Raw genomic sequence first — 22,943 nt, forward strand, 5'->3', positions numbered from 1 at the left:
CATCTAAAAATGCTTCAAATGGGTTTGCAATTCTTGGGGATGTCCAATTCTGTGAGGGAGGGTGTGTGCCTCTATCTCTATACACACATATATAAAGACAAATCCGCTTTATATATATGTGTCTACAATCCTACAGGAAATCCTCCTACACACACAGACTCAGGCTCTCTCCCTCTCACACGTGCACACAGAGATACCCAGAGTATTTCATCCTCGGAAGGACATCACACATGACACCCTGCTCCAATGTAATTTGCTTTAGAGTGATTTGTCTGTTTAAAAAACAAAAAACAAAAACAAAACAAAAAATTTCACAGTTCCTTAACAGTAGTTTAAAAATCCCAAGTCAGCTGCTGCTGTGAAATACTGCTCCCCTGTACTTGCATGAGGTAGACTTCCCAACCGGGGCAAGAAAGCGATCCACTGAAGAGGAAGCGTTAGGTCTTTTTCCTTTTTTGAACAGAAGGCCCCTTTTTGCTTGGTTCCTCCGGCACTGCAGATGCCCTTGCTGAGGAAGCGTCTTGGGATGACCTGCCCGGCCATTCTGAGACCTCGAACCTGGCCTCCGGGGGGAAGGGCGGCGAGGTGCAGCCCTGCGCCCCCCCCAGCTCCCGGGCCAGCACCACCGAGGTGCACGGCGGCTGGGGCTCGGCCTCCTGTCTTCCCTGAGAACTGGCCGGCGGCGGCGCGGCACTTCGGTGCGGGCAGTTTGCCACCATGTGCGCGATGCTCTGACAGTAATGGCACTTCTTTGGCTGAGGAGGTAGGCTACATTCCTTAGCATGATGATCAAGGCCACCGCAGTTGTAGCATCTGCAGCAAGAAAAATGAAAATGAGGACGGGCACGTCTTAGAAGCAGGGAGCGTGGGTCATCATAAACCTAGAATGAATTTCAGAAACCCCGAAACAAGACAAGCTGTCAATGAGTTCAGCCTATTTGAACGTGCTCTCTTTAGAAGTATCTGATGCTATTTTGGTTTTAAAGATTTTATTTATTTATTCATGAGACACACACAGAGAGACAAAGACAGAGGCAGAGACACAGGCAGAGGGAGAAGCAGGCTCCCTGCAGGGAGCTGATGCTGGACTTGATCTCGGATCCCAGGATCATGACCTGAGCCAAGGCAGGCGCCCAACCCCTGAGCCCTGCCAGAGGTTCCTCTAATGCTATTTTTAATCAAAGTTGCTTCAAAGGCTGTCTTCACCAACGTGGTCCAACAAAGGTATAAGGCTAGCTGTGCTGAATGCAACAGTCCATGAAAAACAAGAGTACAAAACCAAAGAAGACTAGTCACTTCCACCTAGAAATTGACTTTTCTTTTTGACTTGACAGGTTCTCTTAAGAGAACAGAGAACAGTGTAGTCCGCTAGAGGGCAGCCAATGTTCAACAAAAACACCAACCAGCTCGCTTTAAAAAGAAGTCCGTTGAGGAAAACAAGCTGTTGGCTCATAATATGCACTGCCAATGCACTGGGCAATTGAGAAAATTATAGATCAAATTAAATTTCATTTGTTTAACGTTTCTTTGGGTGTTAATTATGTTGACTGTGGTAACCAGTTGAACTGGAAGAATTTTTTTCCTTTGTACAGTTAAGTAACGAAGTGAAATTTGATATGCAAGGAGTCAGATGTTTATAGTGACTGATATCTGGCAAATTACCAAGTCATTTTAGAGCAATACAGTAAGTATCTGAATCAGAAGAAGCTATAAAAGAAAGCTTCTAAATACTTAGATTGGGTTAATAAAGGTTGATGCCAGTTCAATGATGGGAAGAATTTATTTTCTTTTCCCTCTGTAAGAAATTAGTTTTCCTGTTGCGTAAATTCTTCTAAATTAAAATAAACATAAATCTATCCTTAATTAATATTTGAATGCACATTGGGGACACGGCTTTGGATGAGATGTTTAAAAATCTTAGTTTCTAAAAGCCGAACAAGCAAGTTATTTGGAAGATATATTTGCTCAATTTCAGTCAGATTTTCTTTGAAAATTTTACACTCAAAAAAAGGGGAGAAAATAATATTGTACATTTACAACAAAGGTTTTAATCGACCTGTTGAGTACAGATTTTGTTTGATCTCCAAATTAAATGTTTTATGGAGCTTTCTATTTTAAACTTACTTTAAAATAGATTTATGACTCCATAATTCTTAATATGAAGCACAAACAATAGGTCACAATATTTTTTAAAAAGATGTCAAAAACTGGTAACTGTGAGCATCAACTAAAGACTATATTGACAACAAAATAATGATAATTAATTACATTTGTATGTGTATACGAAAGAGAGAGAAGGAAAGAGGGAGAGAGAGAATAAGAGCTTAACAACTTCTATACTACCATCTCTTTCAAAAACAGATGAATTAAGTTACTATTAACCTACTGAGCAGTGTAGGTAAAATGATTAGTAATCTATTTTCTGAATCAAGTTATGAACAGTGTTTTATTTTTTTTTGTTTTTTTACCTGGCAGAAACTAGGGTAACTATGGCCTATTTCTTCAATTACCAGCATTAATTACCTTAAAGATTTTAGAATAGTGGATTCACGAAATGGACTTTTATTCTTTGCAATAGTTAACAAGCATTCATCCCAGGTAAAAGGAATGTATCATATTTTCAAAAATTTAAGGGAAGAACCAAGAAACCAGCTTTTCTGATTATTTATTGTGCAATGACATATCTTAACATAATAAATTAATGAAAACAATTTTACAATCCAGATTTAATACTGTTTCAGCCATGTGTTCTAAGAGATAATGCAAAATTAAAGAATAATAAAAATTACCAATGAATGATTGAAATTCAAGTCCCCCAAATAACACACTCAAAAATGGCATCTTTGAAAAAATACAACCATATTACCTATCGTAACGTTTTCCCACATAGTTCTCTTCTACAACGGATTAAGTGAATTGTTAAATTTGCCCATCTATAAAATATCTCCTTTTGAATTAAATTCACTTCCTTGAGGATAACATCCACTCAGGAGCTCATCATCAAAGAGGAGAAAATAGGTTAAAGCCTTCAGTAATAGACCAGGCTCTCCTGCGGACACATCAATTTCATCAGTCACTGTGGTACACGCTGTGTTATCCAATCCAGGGATCCATTTTGCCCACTCGGTTACTAAGGGCCTGATGTCAGGATTCCACTTTTACAAATGGGGTCTTCATCATATTCTGTAGGTGCATTTACCACTACATTTGGGTTCTAAAAGTTATTTTTAAGGAGACTGTATAATTTTTTGTTTCCTTGCATTTTGATCTACTCAGTTAATTCCCTCTCCTAGCTTTTAGGATATGTGCTATCATTAGGTCAGACTGTCTTCCATGCTGAAAAGATCTGCATTCAGTGGATATGTACTTAGTCTTAAAAGGGGAGGAGTGGTATTTATTCTCCTCTTCTATTTAATCATTCAGTGTCAATCACTCTCACTAAGAGTCAGATCACACCCCATTATGAAACCCCGTCCTTCCCCAGGGACTGACACCAAATGGAAATGTTCAGCTACCTTTCAGGCCACAAATGATACCACACCACACACTCCATACAAGCTCTACATGGTACTTATCTCTTTTGTTCACTGTCCACACCTCTTCCAATCAGCTTGCCTTTGTTAGTTTGAACGAATTTTACAATTGATGTGAGCATAAAAATGCCATGTGTGCCCTTGTATGCTACATGCTTAAGAAATATAAGGACCTAGACTTACTCACAAGCAAAAGCCTACATAAGAAGAAAACTATAATCCTACTTCTTTATACATTCCTATAGCCAACCATAAAAAGTAAAATCATTCATGGTATTTTATAAAATGATGAACCAATGGCACAAAGGATATTTTCTCACATATTAAACATAAAGTAAAATAAAAATTCAGACTAGCCTTAGAACTTTATCAAGTTCTTTGTAAAATTATAAATACTTTAATGAGTTAGCATGTTCTATAGATACTACTTCTTATTTAAGATGATTTTTAAGATGGAAAAATAAAAAAATTGGAGCCAATTTTTTAAAAGATTATCAAAATAAGATTAATATTTTTAAATGAAATGAGAATGCCAAAAATAGATATAGTAAGATAGAAACACCTAAAATGGCAAAATAAATAAAAGCAGATCCTTTAGGGCTTTAGAACTATATAATTATGTTATGAAACAAGTAATGAGGTGGGTCTTAATAAACTAAACCCAAACGACTACATCAGTTAATAGGTTAATCAAAACATACGCAAAGTTCTGAGGATTTCAAAACAAAAATGAAAATTTTCATTCTGAAATTAGAATTTGGATCTGCTGTGACCCTTCAAAAAATTATCATTTTGGAGGTCCAAGCTGGAGAGTAACTACATTATATTTTCAAATGCTAATAGTAACAACGGTTAGAACTGAGCTCAACTGAAAACCATTAGATTAGAATATGGACGTTAATTTTTAAATGATACCTCAATGATTTAGATGAAATAATTCATCAGTTGTATGTTTTGCCTGGATCCCCAAAATGATAATAAGTTGGGAAGTGTAGTGTGTGACACTACACACAGACCACTTTGCCTGTGTCTAAAAGTGTAGTGGAGGGATCCCTGGGTGGCGCAGCGGTTTGGCGCCTGCCTTTGGCCCAGGGCGCGATCCTGGAGACCCAGGATCGAATCCCACGTTGGGCTCCCGGTGCATGGAGCCTGCTTCTCCCTCTGCCTGTGTCTCTGCCTCTCTCTCTCTCTCTCTGTGTGACTATCATAAATAAATAAAAATTAAAAAAAAATAATAAAAGTGTAGTGGAAAAAATAGGTTAGGCACTTCTAAATATTTGAAAGTGTTAACTTAGAATTTATATGGAAAATTAAATCTACATTCTAGGGGGGCTGGAAAGGGCATTAAGGATTAAGGATACAGAGATCTGTAAGTTTCTCAAGAACAAATATTGAGACAACAGTGAGTAGTATCAAGGAGAGAAAATGGAGAGGAAAAAGAAGTGCAAGCTGTGGGCAGGGGAAAAGAGTGAAAACAGAAAAGAGGACATAAAAATCTCTGGGAAAGAAAGAGGTGAAAAACCATCAATAAAGTTTCCAAATGGGGGAACAGAAAGTCACAGATTGGAAAGAATTCCAGAAACCAATGTGGAGAAAGGATAACTGACTCTTTGAAGGGATTATTAATCTTGATATAGTCCAACTAAAATCCAGAAATGATACTAATGCCATTCAAGTCTACAGTATTTTATTTTTAAAGATTTATTTATTTTAGAGAGAGAGAGAATGAGTGCGAGTGGGGAGAGGGGCAGAGGGAGAGGGAAAGAGAGAATCCTCAGCCAGATTCCCCACTGAGTACAGAGCCCCAAGTGTGGCTCGATCTCACGACCCTGAGATCATGACCTGAGCCAAGACCAGAGTCTGATGCTTAACCCACTGAGCCACCAGGCGCCCCAGTATAGTTTCCAATTTTGATATGACTGAACACTTGTTATCTAATCTAATCAAATCGAATCGAATCATCTGTCAATCAGCCCAACACCTGGGAGTGTTAGATGCCAGTACGGCTGTGGCAGGGAGGTGGATGGCAGAAAGGCCATCAAAGAATCCCGGAAAGCTAAAGAAAAGGAATGCACCCAGAGTGTAGCTTTTGATGGAAGGAATCTGTCCACCTCATACCTCCTGAGGGTCACAGATTCTTCCAGTAGGCCCTATTTTGTTTTGATAGCGTCCACACAATCTAAATTTACACCTGGGTGTAGTTTGTTCATTTCACAGGATCTGCCCCAACATCCTAAGTGGAGAGTTAGAACACCTGGATGAATCAGATTTGGAAAAGCCTTTGAATAATGTATATATTTTCTGATCTCTATCAAAGCAACCTATTCTTCACATGAGTCTGTTTCTTGTATTTCAGTCTTATATTAACTCCTAAGACTGTAAGCCAACTAAGCAATAAAACATGTTAGTAAGGTTAATTTATATATATACTTCTTAAGTACCATGGTAAGAACATTGAGTTTTTAAAAACACTGGCTAGTGGTGATTTGTAACTTTAAAAAAGTTTCATTTGGAACAAATACATATGTAACACCAAAAAAATCTGTATTTGTATCTTTTGAAATCTAGAAGCCAGCATCTCAAGTTACCTTAACTCATGCTAAAAATAAAATGAGCTATATAGAGTAGGGCTGAACATACCGTTAACAGAATTAAAATAATAATAGAAATAATAATAAGAGGTTCAATTCATTCTCTTAACTTCACCATCATTACCAATTCATAATTATTGATTTTCCATAGTAACTCAAGTCTCCATCTTCTGTTGCCTGCATCTAAAATACTTCTCAAAAGCATATAAATTTTGTATAGAAAGACTCCTTTTTAAAAAAAGATTTTATTTATTTATTCATGAGAGACACACACAGAGAGAGAGCCAGAGACACAGGCAGAGAGAGAAGCAGGCTCCATGCAGGGAGCATGATGTGGGACTGGATCCCAGGACTCCAGGTCACGCTACACCGCTGAGCCACCCAGGGATCCCCCTCTATAGACAGACTCCTGCAAACATTTCTAATGACCAACTTCTGTTGGCTATTACATAAAAATTACTTCCTTGTGAATGTAACAAGATCTCTGCTTTTTATAAAAATCTATTAGCCATGACACTTTAAGAAACTCTAATATCTAAATTGTATTTCATCTGAAAGAGTGTCACTGATAAAGTAACTACTGCTCTGGGTCTTCTATACTTAGAGAAAAAGAAAGTACAGGATAGATGGTTGAAAGAAAACTAGCATAGTTAGACCACCCTAAGGGTAGGTCTTCAATATTTTTTTTTAAAACAAGATTTAGTCAGTATAATTGCCATTCAGTTCTTTCTGGTGCATAATAAATGGCAGATGTCTGGATGACTCTGTACTGCCTAGTTCTAGTTCAGAATGAGGGTCAGTCTGTTGTGGCATACAACGAATGTGAATTCTAAATTCCAGAATTGCTGGCAATGGAGGGGTATCTGGCTGGCTCAGTCAGAAGAGCATGTGACTCTTGATCTAAAGGTTGTAAGTTCAAGCCCCACCTTGGGTTTAAGGATCACTACAAAAAATAAATAAACTTAAAAAAAAAAACAAAACTGTTGACAGTGGAATTAAATCATCTCCAAACCTTAGTTTACAGGCTACTTAATTAAACTGATGTGGGGTATGCACTAAATTCAGAGGGTATTTTGTACTTAGCAATTACTGTTCTATCCTCTTTTATCATCTATTTCTATGAGGGGAATTTTCTAGACAGCTTGCCTATTAGTGAATTCAACTGCTTTTAAATACCCATGTAGCCATTTTCATAAATTGAAATGAAAGACAAAAAAGCACTTAAGAATATCTACTATGTGCAGGGGGGAAATTATCAGCTGAAAATGCACCAAAGTATCTTGAAAACCAGCTAAAATTTAGTAATAGCTCTATTTGCAAACCTTTCATCATCTTATGAAAACAAAATGGTAAGATGGAAAATGCAGGGGGCAGGTATGTGATGAATGGCAGCACGGGGTTTCAAGCAAAGTACGGATGGAACACATAACAGTTTTCAAAGAGAAGAGGACATGGAAGGGGAGAGAAATCGTTTGGAGAAATAGGGACAAAGGGAGCCTTTTTCATGTAAGGGCACTTCAATCAGGTATAATTATAAGCCAGACATTTTGGTATTTCATTCCATTATGTGTAGAAGTACTTGGTAGATTTTGTGCAATCCCACAGAACAATAATCATTTGTTCTGGGTCTGCTACTTTGTACCACAGCTTGAGAAGGAGCATAATAATGAATTCTAGGTCCTAAGTTAAATCTGTATTTGAAATACAAATGTTATCTCTCTTGTAGGTAACAAGCAACATTCCAGACAGGTAATCTGTTCTGGCTAATGGAACAGTTGAAAAAAACAAGACGAAAAATGTACTTAAACACAGATAACTTAATGCTTTCCCATGTCTTGGAAGTAAAAGCAGTTTGTTATGAAAAAGGACCCAATCTCACATGCAGTGAAATGAATATTCTCCCAGCAATGCTTTTATGATCCCACACAGCTAAGAAGGAGTGTCCAGTTCAGAACCCCCCTCACATGTGCGCGCGCACACACACACACACACACACACACACACACGTGCCCCACGGCAGTTCTATCCAAACTGAGGATTTAGATTTATCCTTGTTGGAACCACATTCAGTTTATCTACCATATATGGTTACAGTAACCATTAGGTATAGAGTATTTTTAGGTTACTGCTGGTATCAAATATATATAAAGCAAAGGAAAGACATTCAATATTTAACTAGAAATGGCTATAAGTGGGTGTTGGCTTAGATGGGAAAATCAGATTATAATATGCAACCTGAAAATGTTAGTTCATTTATCCATTATAGCAGATTTGCTGAAAATTTAAAGCCCCCAGGGCTGCTTGCTTTTCACTAGACCATTTCACATCGCCAGTGTCAGAGGTGTGACATCTGCTGTAAATAAGCACTGGTTCAGCCTGAAGAAATACAATTCCACTACTGCTTTAGTGTCAACTTTTATAAATGTTTTTTTTTTTCTTTCTTGGTCATCATATGATTTTTTTCCTTTGGCTCTGTAAACCAGCTTTATCTTTATGTTATTTTACAAGTCATTCTATAGTGGTAACTTTCTCCTTAGGTGTACGTTGAATTTTTTTTTTTTTACACTATTATAGCACAAGCAGTTTTAAAAGAGTAGTTTCATCATGATTACTTATGTGTGCAGCAATTATTTGCCATCTAGAGAAATGGATGTAAATGTCAAAATAATACATGAAAGAATTCAAATACACAAAAAAAACACGCTAGGTTTATAAACAAAGACTACAGAATAAAAGTGACTGGCTCATGTTTTATTACACCTTGCTGTTTAAAACATAGAAGGAAGAGACAGCATGAGAAATTTCAAAGGAGAGAAAGATGTACAGAGATCAAGAATCCATTTGAGTGGCACAACTGGTGACTTGCACAGGAGAAGGTTAGATAAAAGTTCCAGATTTATGCGTTTACAAACTGGAGGCAACAGGAGAGCTAGATTAGAAGATTTTAGCCAAGTGAGCTATTACTTAGCCAAATGGGTTATTGAAACTTTGAAGTTACCATGACTGAGTTACCTTTGGTCCAGTGTCAATGTTGGTAGTACTTGACTTTCTATGAAGATAGAGGGTTTAAACACCTTCCAACTGTTGTATTACTAAATCAACACTGAATTACTGCTATGTTACTGAATTAGTAAGGACTATGTGTAAACTTTCCATTTTGACACTGCTTACTTGGGTAGCATTAAACATATTTATAGAGGGCCTGTTGTTCTAGAGTATGTTGCTTGGTATGATCTATCCAAAATGTACCCTCAGGATTAATTTATGTGCAGGAGGCAAAAGAAGACCGTGCCAAACCGTCCCCATCTCTATGGCTACTCAGGAATCAGGAGTTAAAACTATCCTGCTGAAATCACCGATGAAAGCCTTCTAATGACCAATAAATTTGATCTTCTGTTCCAGCACCAGCTAGTGCTGAAGACAATGATGAAGTCCATCCCCTTCTAGCCCAACTGGTCTTTCTGTGACTGCCTGTTGTCTTTTGCCAAGAATCAGCAGCGCTGAAACTGTTCCCATGTTGCTGAGTAGGTGCAAACTGAATGCAGGAGATTGCTACTATGTCTAGATGACCTCCATAAAGGGTGACATTATGTCCTCTCTGTGTTAAGTCTGATCTTGAAAAGTGAAGCTTATGTCATGTAAGGTATTCCTGGCTTCATGGCTACTTCTTTTCTCCCTCCTTACTGGCTGCAGCTGCTCTTCATGTTCCCCAGCTGTTTATATGACTAAAGCTTGATGGTCAAGCTGCTAAGGCATCCCTGCAGATCTTTTCTCTGGTCACTGATCCCGTAGGGAATCTTGTTTCCTTATATGAACACTTTAAGGCTGTGACCCTGTGAACACATGGGCACAGTTATAAAAGAAATGGCTGTCAAGACAAGGATGGAGGTAAAAGCTGAAAGCAGGCTTGAAAAAAGTAGACAGGTCTCTGGTCAGAGCCAGGATTGTTTACACATGTCTAAATACTCTTAATAAGTGCTAAACATTAGGGCTAGATTCTACACATGAACAGATTTGTCTGTGCATCCTCTATAAGCCAAAAAGTGCCTTGTCTTAAAAGACAAGCTCTTGAGTATCTGAGCAATGGAATTTTCATCTCCTCTGGTCATCCTCTGAATTTGGCTGGTAGAAGTTTACATGAAGAATTTGGTTTACTCCTTTAGTGAGACAAAAGAAACTAAGCCACTGAGTAAATTTTTGATGTTTTTCTAACAAAGAAAAATCTTGGAAAATACGGCAGATGTGGGGAAAGGAGGTAAACTTGTTTGAAAAGTAAACTTTTTACTTTAAAAAATGTATGTATTTCAGAAAAGTAGTAAAAATTTAAAAATATAGCTGCAAATGGCAAAGTGCTATTTATTTACCACGCTGAACGTGAAGTTCTCTTTAGAAGTGTTATTTTTATAACACGTATCGGGGAAAAGCTGTGCTTTAATGGAAAGCTGCATTGTCTAGATCTACAGCTCACATTTATGGATTATCTGATTCTGATTTAGGAGAGTAATTTTACAGCTCTTTAAATTGCCAATAACTGATAGCAAAGTTCTTCTTGCCCACAGAGTCCAATTCTGTCCTGTCAGGTTCAACGGACTTCCCTTTCCTACCTTGAGAAGCATGGTTTGCCCCCACTGGATATTAATTTCAATATTCCTAATCTACAAATGTGTCTATTCTTTGGATTGTCCTTTGAACAGGTTATTACAGCTGCCTGTTTTCCTCATTTAACCGAATTAAAGAAAATCTTTAACACTTGCTCATTGTATATCTGTATCAGTGCCATGATGTTACCGTTTTTAAAAAATTATCCTTTAATTCTCATACAGTGAATATCCAACCACAGAAGCCACTGTTTGAGATGCAAAGATCATTATGACAACATTATGATCTTGCTTCCTAAGTACCTAGAATCTAGAAAAGAGATAAAATCAACGCACAACTAACTTTAATCCCCAGGGTTACTGAACCCAGTATTAGTTTTTGTGTTTAGTCAGTGATCTTATTTTTCCTGTATCTTGAAACATTTTGCTCTTTCATAACCCTGGAAATTACTTGCAACTTCACTGAAAAGGAACTTAAAACAAAAATTTAAATTTTTCCAAAGAAGACACGTAGAGGGCCAACAGGTACCGGAAAAGGTGCTCAACATCACTAAGTATCAGGGAAATGCAAATCAAAACCACAATGAGATATTGCCTCATACTTGTTAAAACAGCTGTATCAAAAAGACAAGGGACTGCAAGGATTAGCAAGGATGTGGAAAAAAGGAATGCCAGTGCTGGTGGGACTGTGAATGGTGCAGCCACTGTGGAAAATAGTATGGAGGCTTCTAAAAGAATTAAAAATAGGAATACCATATGATCCAGCAATTCCACTTCTGGGTATATATCTAACTGAAATGAAATCACTATCTCAAAGAGATATTTGCACCCCTATGCTCACTGAAGCATTATTCACAATAGCCAAGACATAGGAACGACCTAAAAGTCCACTGACGAATGAATGGATAAAGAAAATGTGGTATACATACACATAATAGAATATTATTCAGCCACAATAATGGAAATCCTGCCATTTTTGACTACATGGATGGATCTCGAAGGCATTATGCTGAATTTGAAATAAGTCAGATGCAGAAAGACAAATACTGTATCATCTTACATTTGTGGAATCTAAAAAAAAAAGTCAAAGTCTTAGAAACAGAATAGAAAAGTAGTTAGTTCTTGGGCTTGGGGTGGGGGGAGAAGTGGGGAGAGGTCAATAAAAGTATCCAAATTTTCAGCTATAAGCTGAACAAGGTCTGAGGATCTCAAGTATAACATGGTGACTATAGTTGATAACACTGCATTGTATAATTGAAATTTCCTACAAAAGTGGATCTTAAATGTTCTTGCCAAAAAGAAAGGGTGGGGGTGTGGTGAGGAATGTGTTAGTTAACTAGTTAACTAGGTAGATGGAATCCTTTTGCAATGTATACATATATATCACGCCATCACAATGTACACTGTAAATATTTTATGATTTTATCCGTCAATCAGACTGCAGTAAAGCCGGTTGGGGGTGGGGGGGGAATATTTCCTATACAGGCCTTCATGACACCTTAATGGCTTCATTTATCTCATATTTTATTGAATTTTCCCCTCAGCTTGCCGCCTTTTCAACTCACTATGGTGCAAAACACTAAAACAAAGGTCAGGAATCTTTGGCTCTTCTTTCTAATATTAATTTTCCATCTCATTTGGAAGACAGTGTTAGGATTTGAATTCCCTTCAATCTCTCCTAACTATGATCCTGGTATCACTCCACCCTTATAATGAGCAACTCAGCCTGGTTTTATAACTTTCTTCAAGAAATATTCCCCAGCATAGTAATGAGCAGGACATGGGAGGCAGAAGAGCCCCAAATTTATCTAGACTTGCCATTGGCAAGGTGGATATTAGGAAAAGACAGGAGGGTGAGGGGGACTTAGTTCAGTCATAAAAGCATTACTGAAATGAGTGATCCAAGCTCAGAGGAGAGGCAAATGAGACCAGAAGGAACTCAGGTGATTTAAAAAAAAGGGGGGGGGGGATTTCCAATACCTACACTCAATGGCCTCAATCTTCTCTAATTTCATAACCCTAATATCAGTTACACCACATGGTCATCTGGAATCAAGATTATCTAAATCATCACTCAACTGCCTCATGTAATCCTGGAGTCTGAAACCGTGGGCAGAGGACTAAATCAGTTTAACTGATCTGCACTGCCTCCATAATATTCTATTAATTATACAATTAAATATTTTCTGATAACTGGGAAAGAACCATTTTGAACATAAGGTTTGCACCAAAAAATTTTTTTAAAATAATTTAATCATCTAGAGGGGTGATAAAATAGTGAAATAAATCATCACTATTGCACCATTCTTCAGCTTTCTTTATTTCGTTGCCCAAACTCAGGAGACAAAATCTTTGTAGTCCTAAAAAAAATTTTGTGGTGTTTTTCTTTTTAACCTTCCATTAAACATCACTGATATTTTAGAAGTTTTCATAACGGCAAAGACAAGAAAACTGACAGAAGATGTTTTGCAATTGTTAGACAAGAACACAAATACAGAAAGAACAGACAATAGTACTTCAGGCTAATGATGATGGTAGAGGTAAGTGTATAAACTAAATCTCAGATTATGAGTCATTATAGAAGATAATATCCTAAATATGTTTCCTCAAATTGAAGAACAGATGAGTAAACAATATATTTCTATGGACAACAATGAGATTTGTTATCCAGTTAGTCATTCTACAGGGAGGAGGATATCATCATGCAATATTTTGACCAGAAATTTTTGCTAAAAATACATGTATTCTGGACAGCCCCAGTGGCTCAGTGGTTTAGTGCCACCTTTGGCCCAGGGCCTGATCCTAGAGACCCGGGATCAAGTCCCACGTCGGGCTCCCTGTGTGGAGCCTGCTTCTCCCTCTACCTGTGTCTCTGCCCCCTCACCCCCCCTCTCTCTGTGTCTCTCATGAATAAATAATAAATAAAATCTTAAAAAAAAAAAGACATGTATTCTTTCCTTTTATCAAGTTTGTACAAGGAAATTTACTTGCTGTGGTTCATAAGTGGGCAAATGCTGAAGGCATTACTGAAAGGAGATAAATAGCATAGATAGAAAGGAAAAAGTTCACTGAACTGATCATTCTAATCAATATTATGAAGATACTTTGCTATTACAGACTGAAGAAATCAACCATCCTCTCTTCAACAAAACGACGAGCAATGAAACTTTTTAAAGCACTGAATTTTAAGGATAAAAGTATAAGAACCTGGGGATCCCAGGAGGCTCAGTGGTTTACCACCGCCTTCAGCCCAGGGCTTGATCCTGAGACCTGGGATCGAGTCCCACATGGGGCTCCCTGCATGGAGCCTGCTTCTCCCTCTGCCTGTGTCTCTCTCTCTCTCTCTCTCTATCTCTCATTAATAAAAAAATAAAATCTTTAAAAAAAAGTACAAGAACCAGAGGTAATAAAAAGCTGGAATCTCTTAGAAATATACTTCAAATCTGGAAAGATATTTATGAGTATGTTCCAGGCTCATTCATGAGCAATTACTTGCATTTAAAGGATATTGCCCATTTTGGATATATATGTCTTCACACCAGAAAAATATGAAATTAAGTTTTTTTGGTTAACACATTCTCATCAATTTCCAATATAGCTATTTTTTTACAACATCCTTTTATTTTTTTATCTGTAAATTATTCGTAAAATGACTTTCAAAATGTGTTTAAAAAGGGTTTCTTGGACTCAGATGGTAAATGGTAAAGACTATTCTTCCTGGTGTACTGGTGGCTAATAACATGTAGAATTTGATAAATGGTGTAAAACAAAGTGTTTCACCTTTTCAAGAGAAGACCTAACCAGAGTTGTTGGGAAGAGGAATGGTTTTGTAGAGGAACTGGCGTGGCTACAAGTTCGGTAAAATTTATTAAAAATGAGTGAGGTTTAGGGTGCCTGTGTGGTTGGATGAGCATCTGACTCGATTTTGGTTTAGATCTCAGGATTGTGAGGACTGAGCCCTGTGTTGGGCTCCACATTCAACAAAGAGTCTGCTTGAGATTCTCTCTCTCCCTCTCCCTCTGCCCTTGCCCACCCTGCACTCCCTCTCTTTCTCTCTCTAAATCAAATATATAAATCTTTAAAAAAATAAATGAGGTTTATATAGATGGAAGAAACAGATACCAGAAAATATGGCATGAATAAGAAGACAGAAGTGGAAAACCAGAGGATATATTTAGGAAAGCAAGTTGGGTAGCTTGGAAAATAAAAAGGAAATTAAGATTACTGAGCAGAATATTAAATATTATTTATAATTTAGTACCTTAAAAATCTTTCATCCTATAGCTGAAAAAACTGAGTTTCGAAGTTGATACATAACATTGCTCATGACTACAAATCTAATAACGGAGAGCCCAAGATTTCAGCCTACAACTCCAGTGATCCATGATAAATCACTTAATCTCTCAGGGTTTCCTCCTCTGTAAATAAGTTTCATCATCTAGGAATCCTTTTTTAAAGATGATAATAATTCCCATTTACTTCCCATGGTTGCTTTTGGTCTTGAATGAGAGAAATATATTTTTTAAAAGATTTATTTATTTATTTAGAGAGAGAGAGAGAGAGCAAGAGAGGCAGAGACACAGGCAGAGGGAGAAGCGGGCTCCATGCAGGGAGCCCGATGTGGGACTCGATCCTGGGCCTCCAGAATCACACCCTGGGCTGCAGGCGGCGCTAAGCCGCTGCGCCACCGGGGCTGCCCCGAATGAGAGGAATATTTTACAATGCTTTGCACACTACAAAGTTCTATACAAAGAGTAGGTACAATCCCCTTCCCTAATCTTGGATATTATACTCCCAAAGCACTATCACCCCACTCATAATGAGGTAATTAATGGTATAAGAGTTGAAGTTTTCATGAATTGGGGGTGGGGTAGCAGAAAGAGCAAAAATAAGTAACAGAAAAAGCTTAAAGTATTTTTCACTTGAGATTCTGCATATTATATATGCTCTGCAATTAATTTGCATTTAACACTCCTTATTTCACTGTGATTTTCATTACCATCTCATACTCTTGTACTTTAATGAAGTACTAGTAAATCATTTACTTTGCTGCAGATGCCACACATTTACTGTATGTAGGTCACCGTTAAAATGTTCATTATTTTTTATTTATATTTTTGGAAGCCCTAAAACTCAAATTTCAGAAAAACTTTGTTTTCATAAACTGTGTCAGAATATTTTATAGATAAACAGGGGTAATGTCTTTATCATTTTATCAGTTTTATGTATGGGGAATTTGCTCATTATTCCTATATTCTATAAAATATTCTTTCATCTGGATTCAGGATATTATTTTATTGGTTTTTTTCCCCTTAGCTTTTTGATATTATTTTCCTATCTTATATTCAGTACCTTTCGGGAGTCAAGATCTACACTTATGTTTGTCTATTATCTCTCCTTCAAAAAATTGATCCATTTCCCTTAACAAATTATTCCCACTTTGATATCTTCCTGTAATCTCAAACTCAATTCATCCCTTAACAAATTATTCCCACTTTGATGTCTTCCTGTAATCTCAAACTCAGTTCATCCCTTAAATTATTCCCACTTTGATGTCTTCCTGTAATCTCAAACTCAATTCATCTCTTTGAGGTCATTTTGACTCCTAGCTTCCAGATCTCTTCCAATATTGGCTGATTTTCCTATGAATTCCATCATTCATCACTGCATTCACAGTGTTTGCTGTTAAGTTACCTGGGTGGCTCAAAGAAAAGATATTTTTTAAATCTTCACTGTTTTTTGTCTTTTAAAAGCAAAATGGAATCATAAAGCCTACTCTTAGGTCAACTACTCTCTTAAACCAAAAAACAATTTCCTCAAACTTCTTGTCCACTGAGGATAGATCCCCAGTCTCCTGGCTTTATATTATGCCAAAGACTGATACTTCAGGTATATCTACCAGCCCATTTGACCCACTCTAATCACCAACCAGTGATGTCCACACTAGTGTTATTTCAGTTAATGTAAATGAAACAAAAATTTATAAAATCAGCCACCCTGTATTACTTTTTAAAAATAGTGTAATAGAAGAATAAAAACAGTGAAAAGGAAAACTATTATGAACTGTCAGAACCTGAGGTTGAAAAGGTGAGTATTTAGTACCAAAAGGGCAGGACCATTAAAGTGAGTGAGGTGCTGAGTGACTAATGTCAAAAAAGAAATAAAAATAGGAATTTCCACCCAGCATACTTTTTGTACTGAGTATTACAGTCATGGACTTTAGTCAATATTACAGAGTAACATGTACTCACTGAGCTGTCATGTAAACCTATGGTAGAAACCACATCTCCTGGGCAAAACGTACCAAAGTCAGCTCAATTTCCTTTTACCTAGTCATCTTTTGACAAGTCTTTTGGACTTGTCGACTAAATTCGAGGAGTCACTATTTAAGGAGCTTTCAAAGCAGTTGTAATGGGAGAAGTAGAAGTTAGTTAACTATATGCTGATCCTCATCTCTGGAGGCACTGGTCTGAAACTTGAAGTCACAGATTTGGGAGACATCACTGAATGGAGAGACAGGAGTTAAAGCCATGGGACGAAGGTCAACCAGCAAAGTGTGAAGAGTGAGAAGGAAGGGGACTACAGACAAAGTTGTCAGAAATTCTTTTATTTAATAATGTTCAAGTGGAAGAACCAGTTAGGCATTTAAGAAGGAATTAGGGTAGCAGTAAGAAGGCAAGAAGAGACATTTCCCTAGTTAAAAAAGAACATGCAGTTTTGTATTGGAGAAAATGGCCAATAGTGATCAAATAAGATGAGGTATTAAAATAGGTTGATGGATTATTTTACAAGCCGGAGGTAGTAAGAAGCCTCAGGTACACACAATGTAAATACAAAAGAGGAAACACACAATGAATACAAAAGAATTAAGGAACTGTAATTGAACTGCAGTGCCAGTACTAAACTTAACTTCCTCAAAGTCCAACATGCACATCTTAGGAAATAGGTCTTCTGAGGGGTTCACTTCCTCAGAAAGCTCTTTCCAAAGCTGCACATTACATATTCTTTTAAAAATCACCAGAGTCCAATAGAAAAACATTCAAAAGACACAAACAGGAAATTCACAAATATAGAGAGAAAAATGACAAATACTTTTAAATACACTAGCAAAAATGAAAGAAATTTAAATAATCAATCACATACACAAAAAACAATGCCTTTCAAAATAGCATATAAAAATCCTCTGACCATATCACTGAAAACAACTAAAAACACTAGATAAAATATTTTTAAAACATCTTTTGAAATGCACTACTGATCAGGCAAGAAAAAAAGTAAGGAATCTTTAGAAGTAAAAAAGGAAGTGAAAGCAGGAAAGTAGGGCAGTAAGTAGAGCATTGAAACAGACTCTCACCCTGGAGGCACTAGAGAATATTGCCAACCTTAAGCTTTGACCTTGTAAGGGGGGGGGGGGGGTCAGAGGGAGCAGAGGGGTCAGGAAACAAAGACCAGGACCTGTCTGGAAGTTGGGAGTCTTATTGGAGATCCTGTCCCACAGAGCTGGAACCCCCCAAAACTACACCCAGTATAAAGATAAATGAAAATAAACTTGCCCAGAAGAGAGAGATGACATGGAAACTTTTCTACCCTCAACATGATGTTGGGAGGAAGAGAAAACAAATCTCCCCTGAGAACTGATAACTATAATTCAGGCTGTGTATGGTGTTGCAGCTCAAGTGCACATATGGCACACACTGAGAATTCATTACAAAATGGTTCCCAGTTGGTTCAGTGCCTCCAGGCACGTGAGAAAGCAAAGACAAAAATCTTCTGGAAAAAATGCACTTTTCAAGCCAGGAGTGAAAGAATTCTTATGGATAAAAGTCCAAGAAATAGGACTAGTTAAAAAAAAAATCATAAAAGGAAAATAGGGCACCATGAACTACAGACCATAGAATCCAAACCCAAGGACTTCAGACATTGGGTTGATCAGATTCAGATGGTAAAATAAATAAGTTTTGATATGTTTAAAACAATAGTTAACATTACCAGGCCAATGCCTACCTTTTATAGTATTTTTAGTGCCCTTATTCCTATCCTGAAAGAAATGTAAACTAATATAATCTGCATATACACTGCATGTATGCATATATAGAATATATATTCCTTAACTCTAATATATAGCAGAAAAAAGTAATTTGAAATAAAATAAAACATATTTTAATAAAATGTGCAGAAACCAAACCATGCTAGAAGACAGTGCACTTGTCTATAGTCAATAAATCTGGATTTAAGAGAAGCCATTCCATACAAGTACAGGAAAGTAATAAGAGAAGAGGTACAGAGAAATACTAGAATAAAACTTAGTGTGACTATATCAATATGAATATGAAAAAGGAAAATGAGGGTCTCAGTTGCTTAAGCGTCCGACTCTTGACTTCAGCTCAGATCCTGATCTCAAGCCCCATGTTGGCTCCGTGCTGGGCATAGAGCCTGCTTAAGATTCTCTCCTTCCCTCTCCTTCTGCCCCCCTTAAAAATAAAACAAAGAAAGAAAAGGGGAAGTCATCTTAACAAAAACAGCATTACATGTCAAAACAAATTAAAAAACAAACTATAAAAAAATGAAAAAATATAACATCCTTTAAATGAGCTAGACTTCATTTATAAGTGTACTGCCTAATTAATTCCTCATATATATTGTAACATGGTGGATGATAAGGATGAAGAACAGTAAAAAAAAAAAAAACCACGTATCTTTTATTTCTACCACATGCTAAGACATATATGTGGTACCAAGCACATAAAAAAGACCTTGGAAACAGTATTTTTTAATAGGTGATGAGAAACAGCTGATATACTGGAAAAACATCATACAAGACAGTATAAAACAATTTTTTTTCTGGAAACACTATCACAGTGAGGCTAAGAAAACAACCTGCAACCCCCAAACAAATAATTTCTACATATTATTTTTCAATATAGATGTTTCATCTCTGTGTTGTTAAAAAAATATGAATGCATAGAAAGCAGGAATCATACCCTAGAGGAAGGGCTGCACCCTAAACCAAAACAGATTTACACTCACCCAGGATACAAACAAGGCTAACAGTATAAAAATCTACCAGTAATTCAACTGCCTGCTTGCAACAACACTCAAGAAAGAAGATAAAAACCCAGACTCCCTACAACTTATCAGTCACAACATTCAGCATACCATAATAAAAAAAATTAACAGACATGTAAAACAGGAAAATCCAACTGACATCCAAGGAAAAAAGGAGTCGATAGAAAAGACCCTGAAGGGACGCCTGGGTGGTTCAGTGGCTGAGCATCTGCCTTCTGCTCAGGGTGTGATCCTAGGGTCCCAGGATCAAGTCCCACATCAGACTCCCTGCAGAGATCCTGCTTCTCCCTCTGCTTGTGTCTGTCTCTGCCTCTCTCTCTCTCTCTCTGTCTCTCATGAATAAATAATCTTATAAAAAAGAAAGGGAAAAGACCCTGAAAAGACCCAAAGGTTTAGACCTCAAGACAGCTATGATAAGTACGTTCAACTATATGAAGGAAAAGAAGGACACAATGAATGAAAAAATGGGGAATCTTGACAGAAAAACTACAAACTATAAAAAATAAGCCAACTGGACATTCTAGAACAGAAAGCCATATCTCAAATGAAAATTCACTACATAACTGCATCATGGAAACTGCAGAAAAATAGTCTGTACATTTAAAGATACATTACAAAAGAAATAATGCAGATGGACTACAGAGAAAATAAAGGGCTAAAAAATAGGAAGAGCCTCTGTGACCTGTAGGGTGACAGGAAATGGTGTGTTATAAATGTCATTAGAGTCTCAAAAGGAGAAGAGATGACAATGGGGTAAAAAAAAATACACCATGGAATAAAGAAAATAATGACATTTAACGTCTTCTCAGAAATAATGGAGGCCAGGTGATAAATGAACATCTTCAAAGTGGTAAAAACAAAAAAAAACCCCTTTCATTTGAAAATTCTAAACCTATCAAAAATATCCATCAAAAAATGTGGGTAAGACAGTGCATTGGTAGTACAGTGGTGAGCATAGCTGCCTTCCAGAAATGAGGGTGAGATAAAGATATATGAGAGAACCTACAGCCAGCTGACTTCCACAGGAAGAAATGCTATTAAAACAAAAAACCTCTTCAGGCTCAAGGGAAATGTTGCCACAAAGAAACTTCCATCTACAAAAAAGAAGTAGTAAAGAGAACTAGAAATGGGCGATATGTACGTACACATAAAATGCTATTTATTTTGCACTCAAGTACTTTTAAGATAAATATTAATTTAAAACAAAAGAAACAACACTAAGTTGTGGAATATATAAGTTATGTTGAAGTAAGTGTATGATGCAATAGCACAAAAGAGGAATAGGGGTGAATGGAATTGTACTTTTGTAGGTTCTTACATTTTATAGCACATGAAGCATCACTAACCAAAAGAAGGCAGAAAACAAAGAGTAGAGGGGGAAAATGAGAAAAGCAGAAAATACATAGCAAACTGAAGGATTGTACCTAAATACATCAATAATTAAATGCAAATAGACTCAATTCTCAATTTAAAAAGTAGAGATGGCATGTTTGATTAAAGATAAGATCTAACTTTATCCTAACTATAAGAGACACACTATACATAGAGTCATAGATATGTTGGAATTAAAAGGAAATATAAAGTACACTCCATGTATACAATAATCACAAAAAAAGTTGAGGTGGCTATATTAGTATCAGACAAAATATACTTCAAGATGAGATATATTACAAGAGAAGAAATGGGAAATCTTGTAAACACAGAGGGTCAATCTACCAGAAAGCATAATATTCCCACTGTGAATGCAACTAATCTGCTACAAAAGAGTTTCAAGACAGGAAGCAAATACTGTTAGAACTCCCACAATTACAGTTTGATTTTAACTGTACAATTTCTCCTCAGTAATTGATTAAAAACAAAGTAGAGACATACATCAGTAAAAATACAGATAATTACAGCAACACTGTTACTAAAAGACATCCTAGAACAATGCACTCAGTATATGCAGAATATGCATTGTCTTCAAGTGCACGTGGAACATTGTCTAGAATAGAAAAATGGCTTAGGACATAAAAGAAGTCTCTATAAATTTCAAATTCTGAAATCCTATAAAATACATATTCTGATCACAATGTAATTCTATTTTGAATAAGACATACAGAAAATCAAAATATTTTAGAAATTATATAACATAGTTTTAAATAATACAAATCAAAGAAGAAATCACAAGAATAATGAAAATGAAAACAAAAATATTTTAAAATTTGTGCAATACAGTTAAGTAACACCTAGAGGGAAATTTAGGGCTTTAAAAGTTTCTCTTAGAAAAGTATATATATATATATATATATATATATATAAATCAATGGTCTAAGTTTTCATCTTAAGAAGCTAGAAAAAGAGCAAAATAAACCCAAAGTAAGTAATATGAATTAAATAATTGAGTAGAAATCAATGAAATAGAAAACAAACAATAGAAAAACTTAGCAAAGCCAAAAATTGGTTTGAAAAGATTTAACAAAAATTTTTAATATTTAATTTATTTATTCCTGAGACAGAGAGAGAGAGAGAAGCAGAGACACAGGCAGAGGGAGAAGCAGGCTCCATGCCGTGAGCCTGACATGGGACTCGATCCGGGGTCTCTAGGATCAGGCCCTGGGCTGAAGGTGGCACTAAACCGCTGAGCCACCAGGGCTGCCCAGATTTAACAAAATTAATGAATTCCTACTAAGATCAAGAAATGAATTACCAATATCAAGAATGAAAGAGAATATTGCTACATGTCTTACAGATACTGAAAGTATATAAAGTAATATTATAAATAATTTTTTACCAAAAATATTCCACAACTTAGATAAAAAGGACTTATTCTTTGAAAAAACACCACATAAGAAAACAAAGAAAATCTAAATTGCCTTCTATGACGGTTAATGTTTTATGTATCAACTTGGCTAGAGCATGGTATCCAGTTTTTGGTCTAACAGGAGACTCTGTCTGATGTTTCTGTGAGGATCATTTTTAGATGTGATTAACATGAGGTTGGGCAGCCCTGGTGGCGCAGTGGTTTGGTGCCGCCTGCAGCCTGGGGTGTGATCCTGGAGACCCGGGATCCAGTCCCACATCGGGCTCCCTGCATGGAGCTCCTGCCTGTGTCTCTGCCTCTCTCTCTCTGTGTCTATGAATAAATAATTAAAATCTTAAAAAAGAAAATAAAA

General features: G+C 36.6%; 1 protein-coding gene across 1 annotated transcript in view; it reads right to left on the reverse strand.

Annotated features, from left to right (window-relative positions):
* Positions 1 to 437: 437 nt before the first annotated feature.
* The window catches only part of LIN28B (lin-28 homolog B), a 115,854-nt gene continuing 93,348 nt past the window's right edge, over positions 438 to 22,943 (reverse strand). Inside the window, exon 4 of the mRNA XM_041736976.1 lies at positions 438 to 813. Within this exon, the coding sequence (XP_041592910.1) occupies positions 438 to 813 (376 nt within the window). The remainder of the gene's footprint in view (positions 814 to 22,943) is intronic.

This window comes from Vulpes lagopus, chromosome 1, assembly GCF_018345385.1.
Source record: "Vulpes lagopus strain Blue_001 chromosome 1, ASM1834538v1, whole genome shotgun sequence".
Taxonomy (NCBI): Eukaryota; Metazoa; Chordata; class Mammalia; order Carnivora; family Canidae; genus Vulpes; species Vulpes lagopus.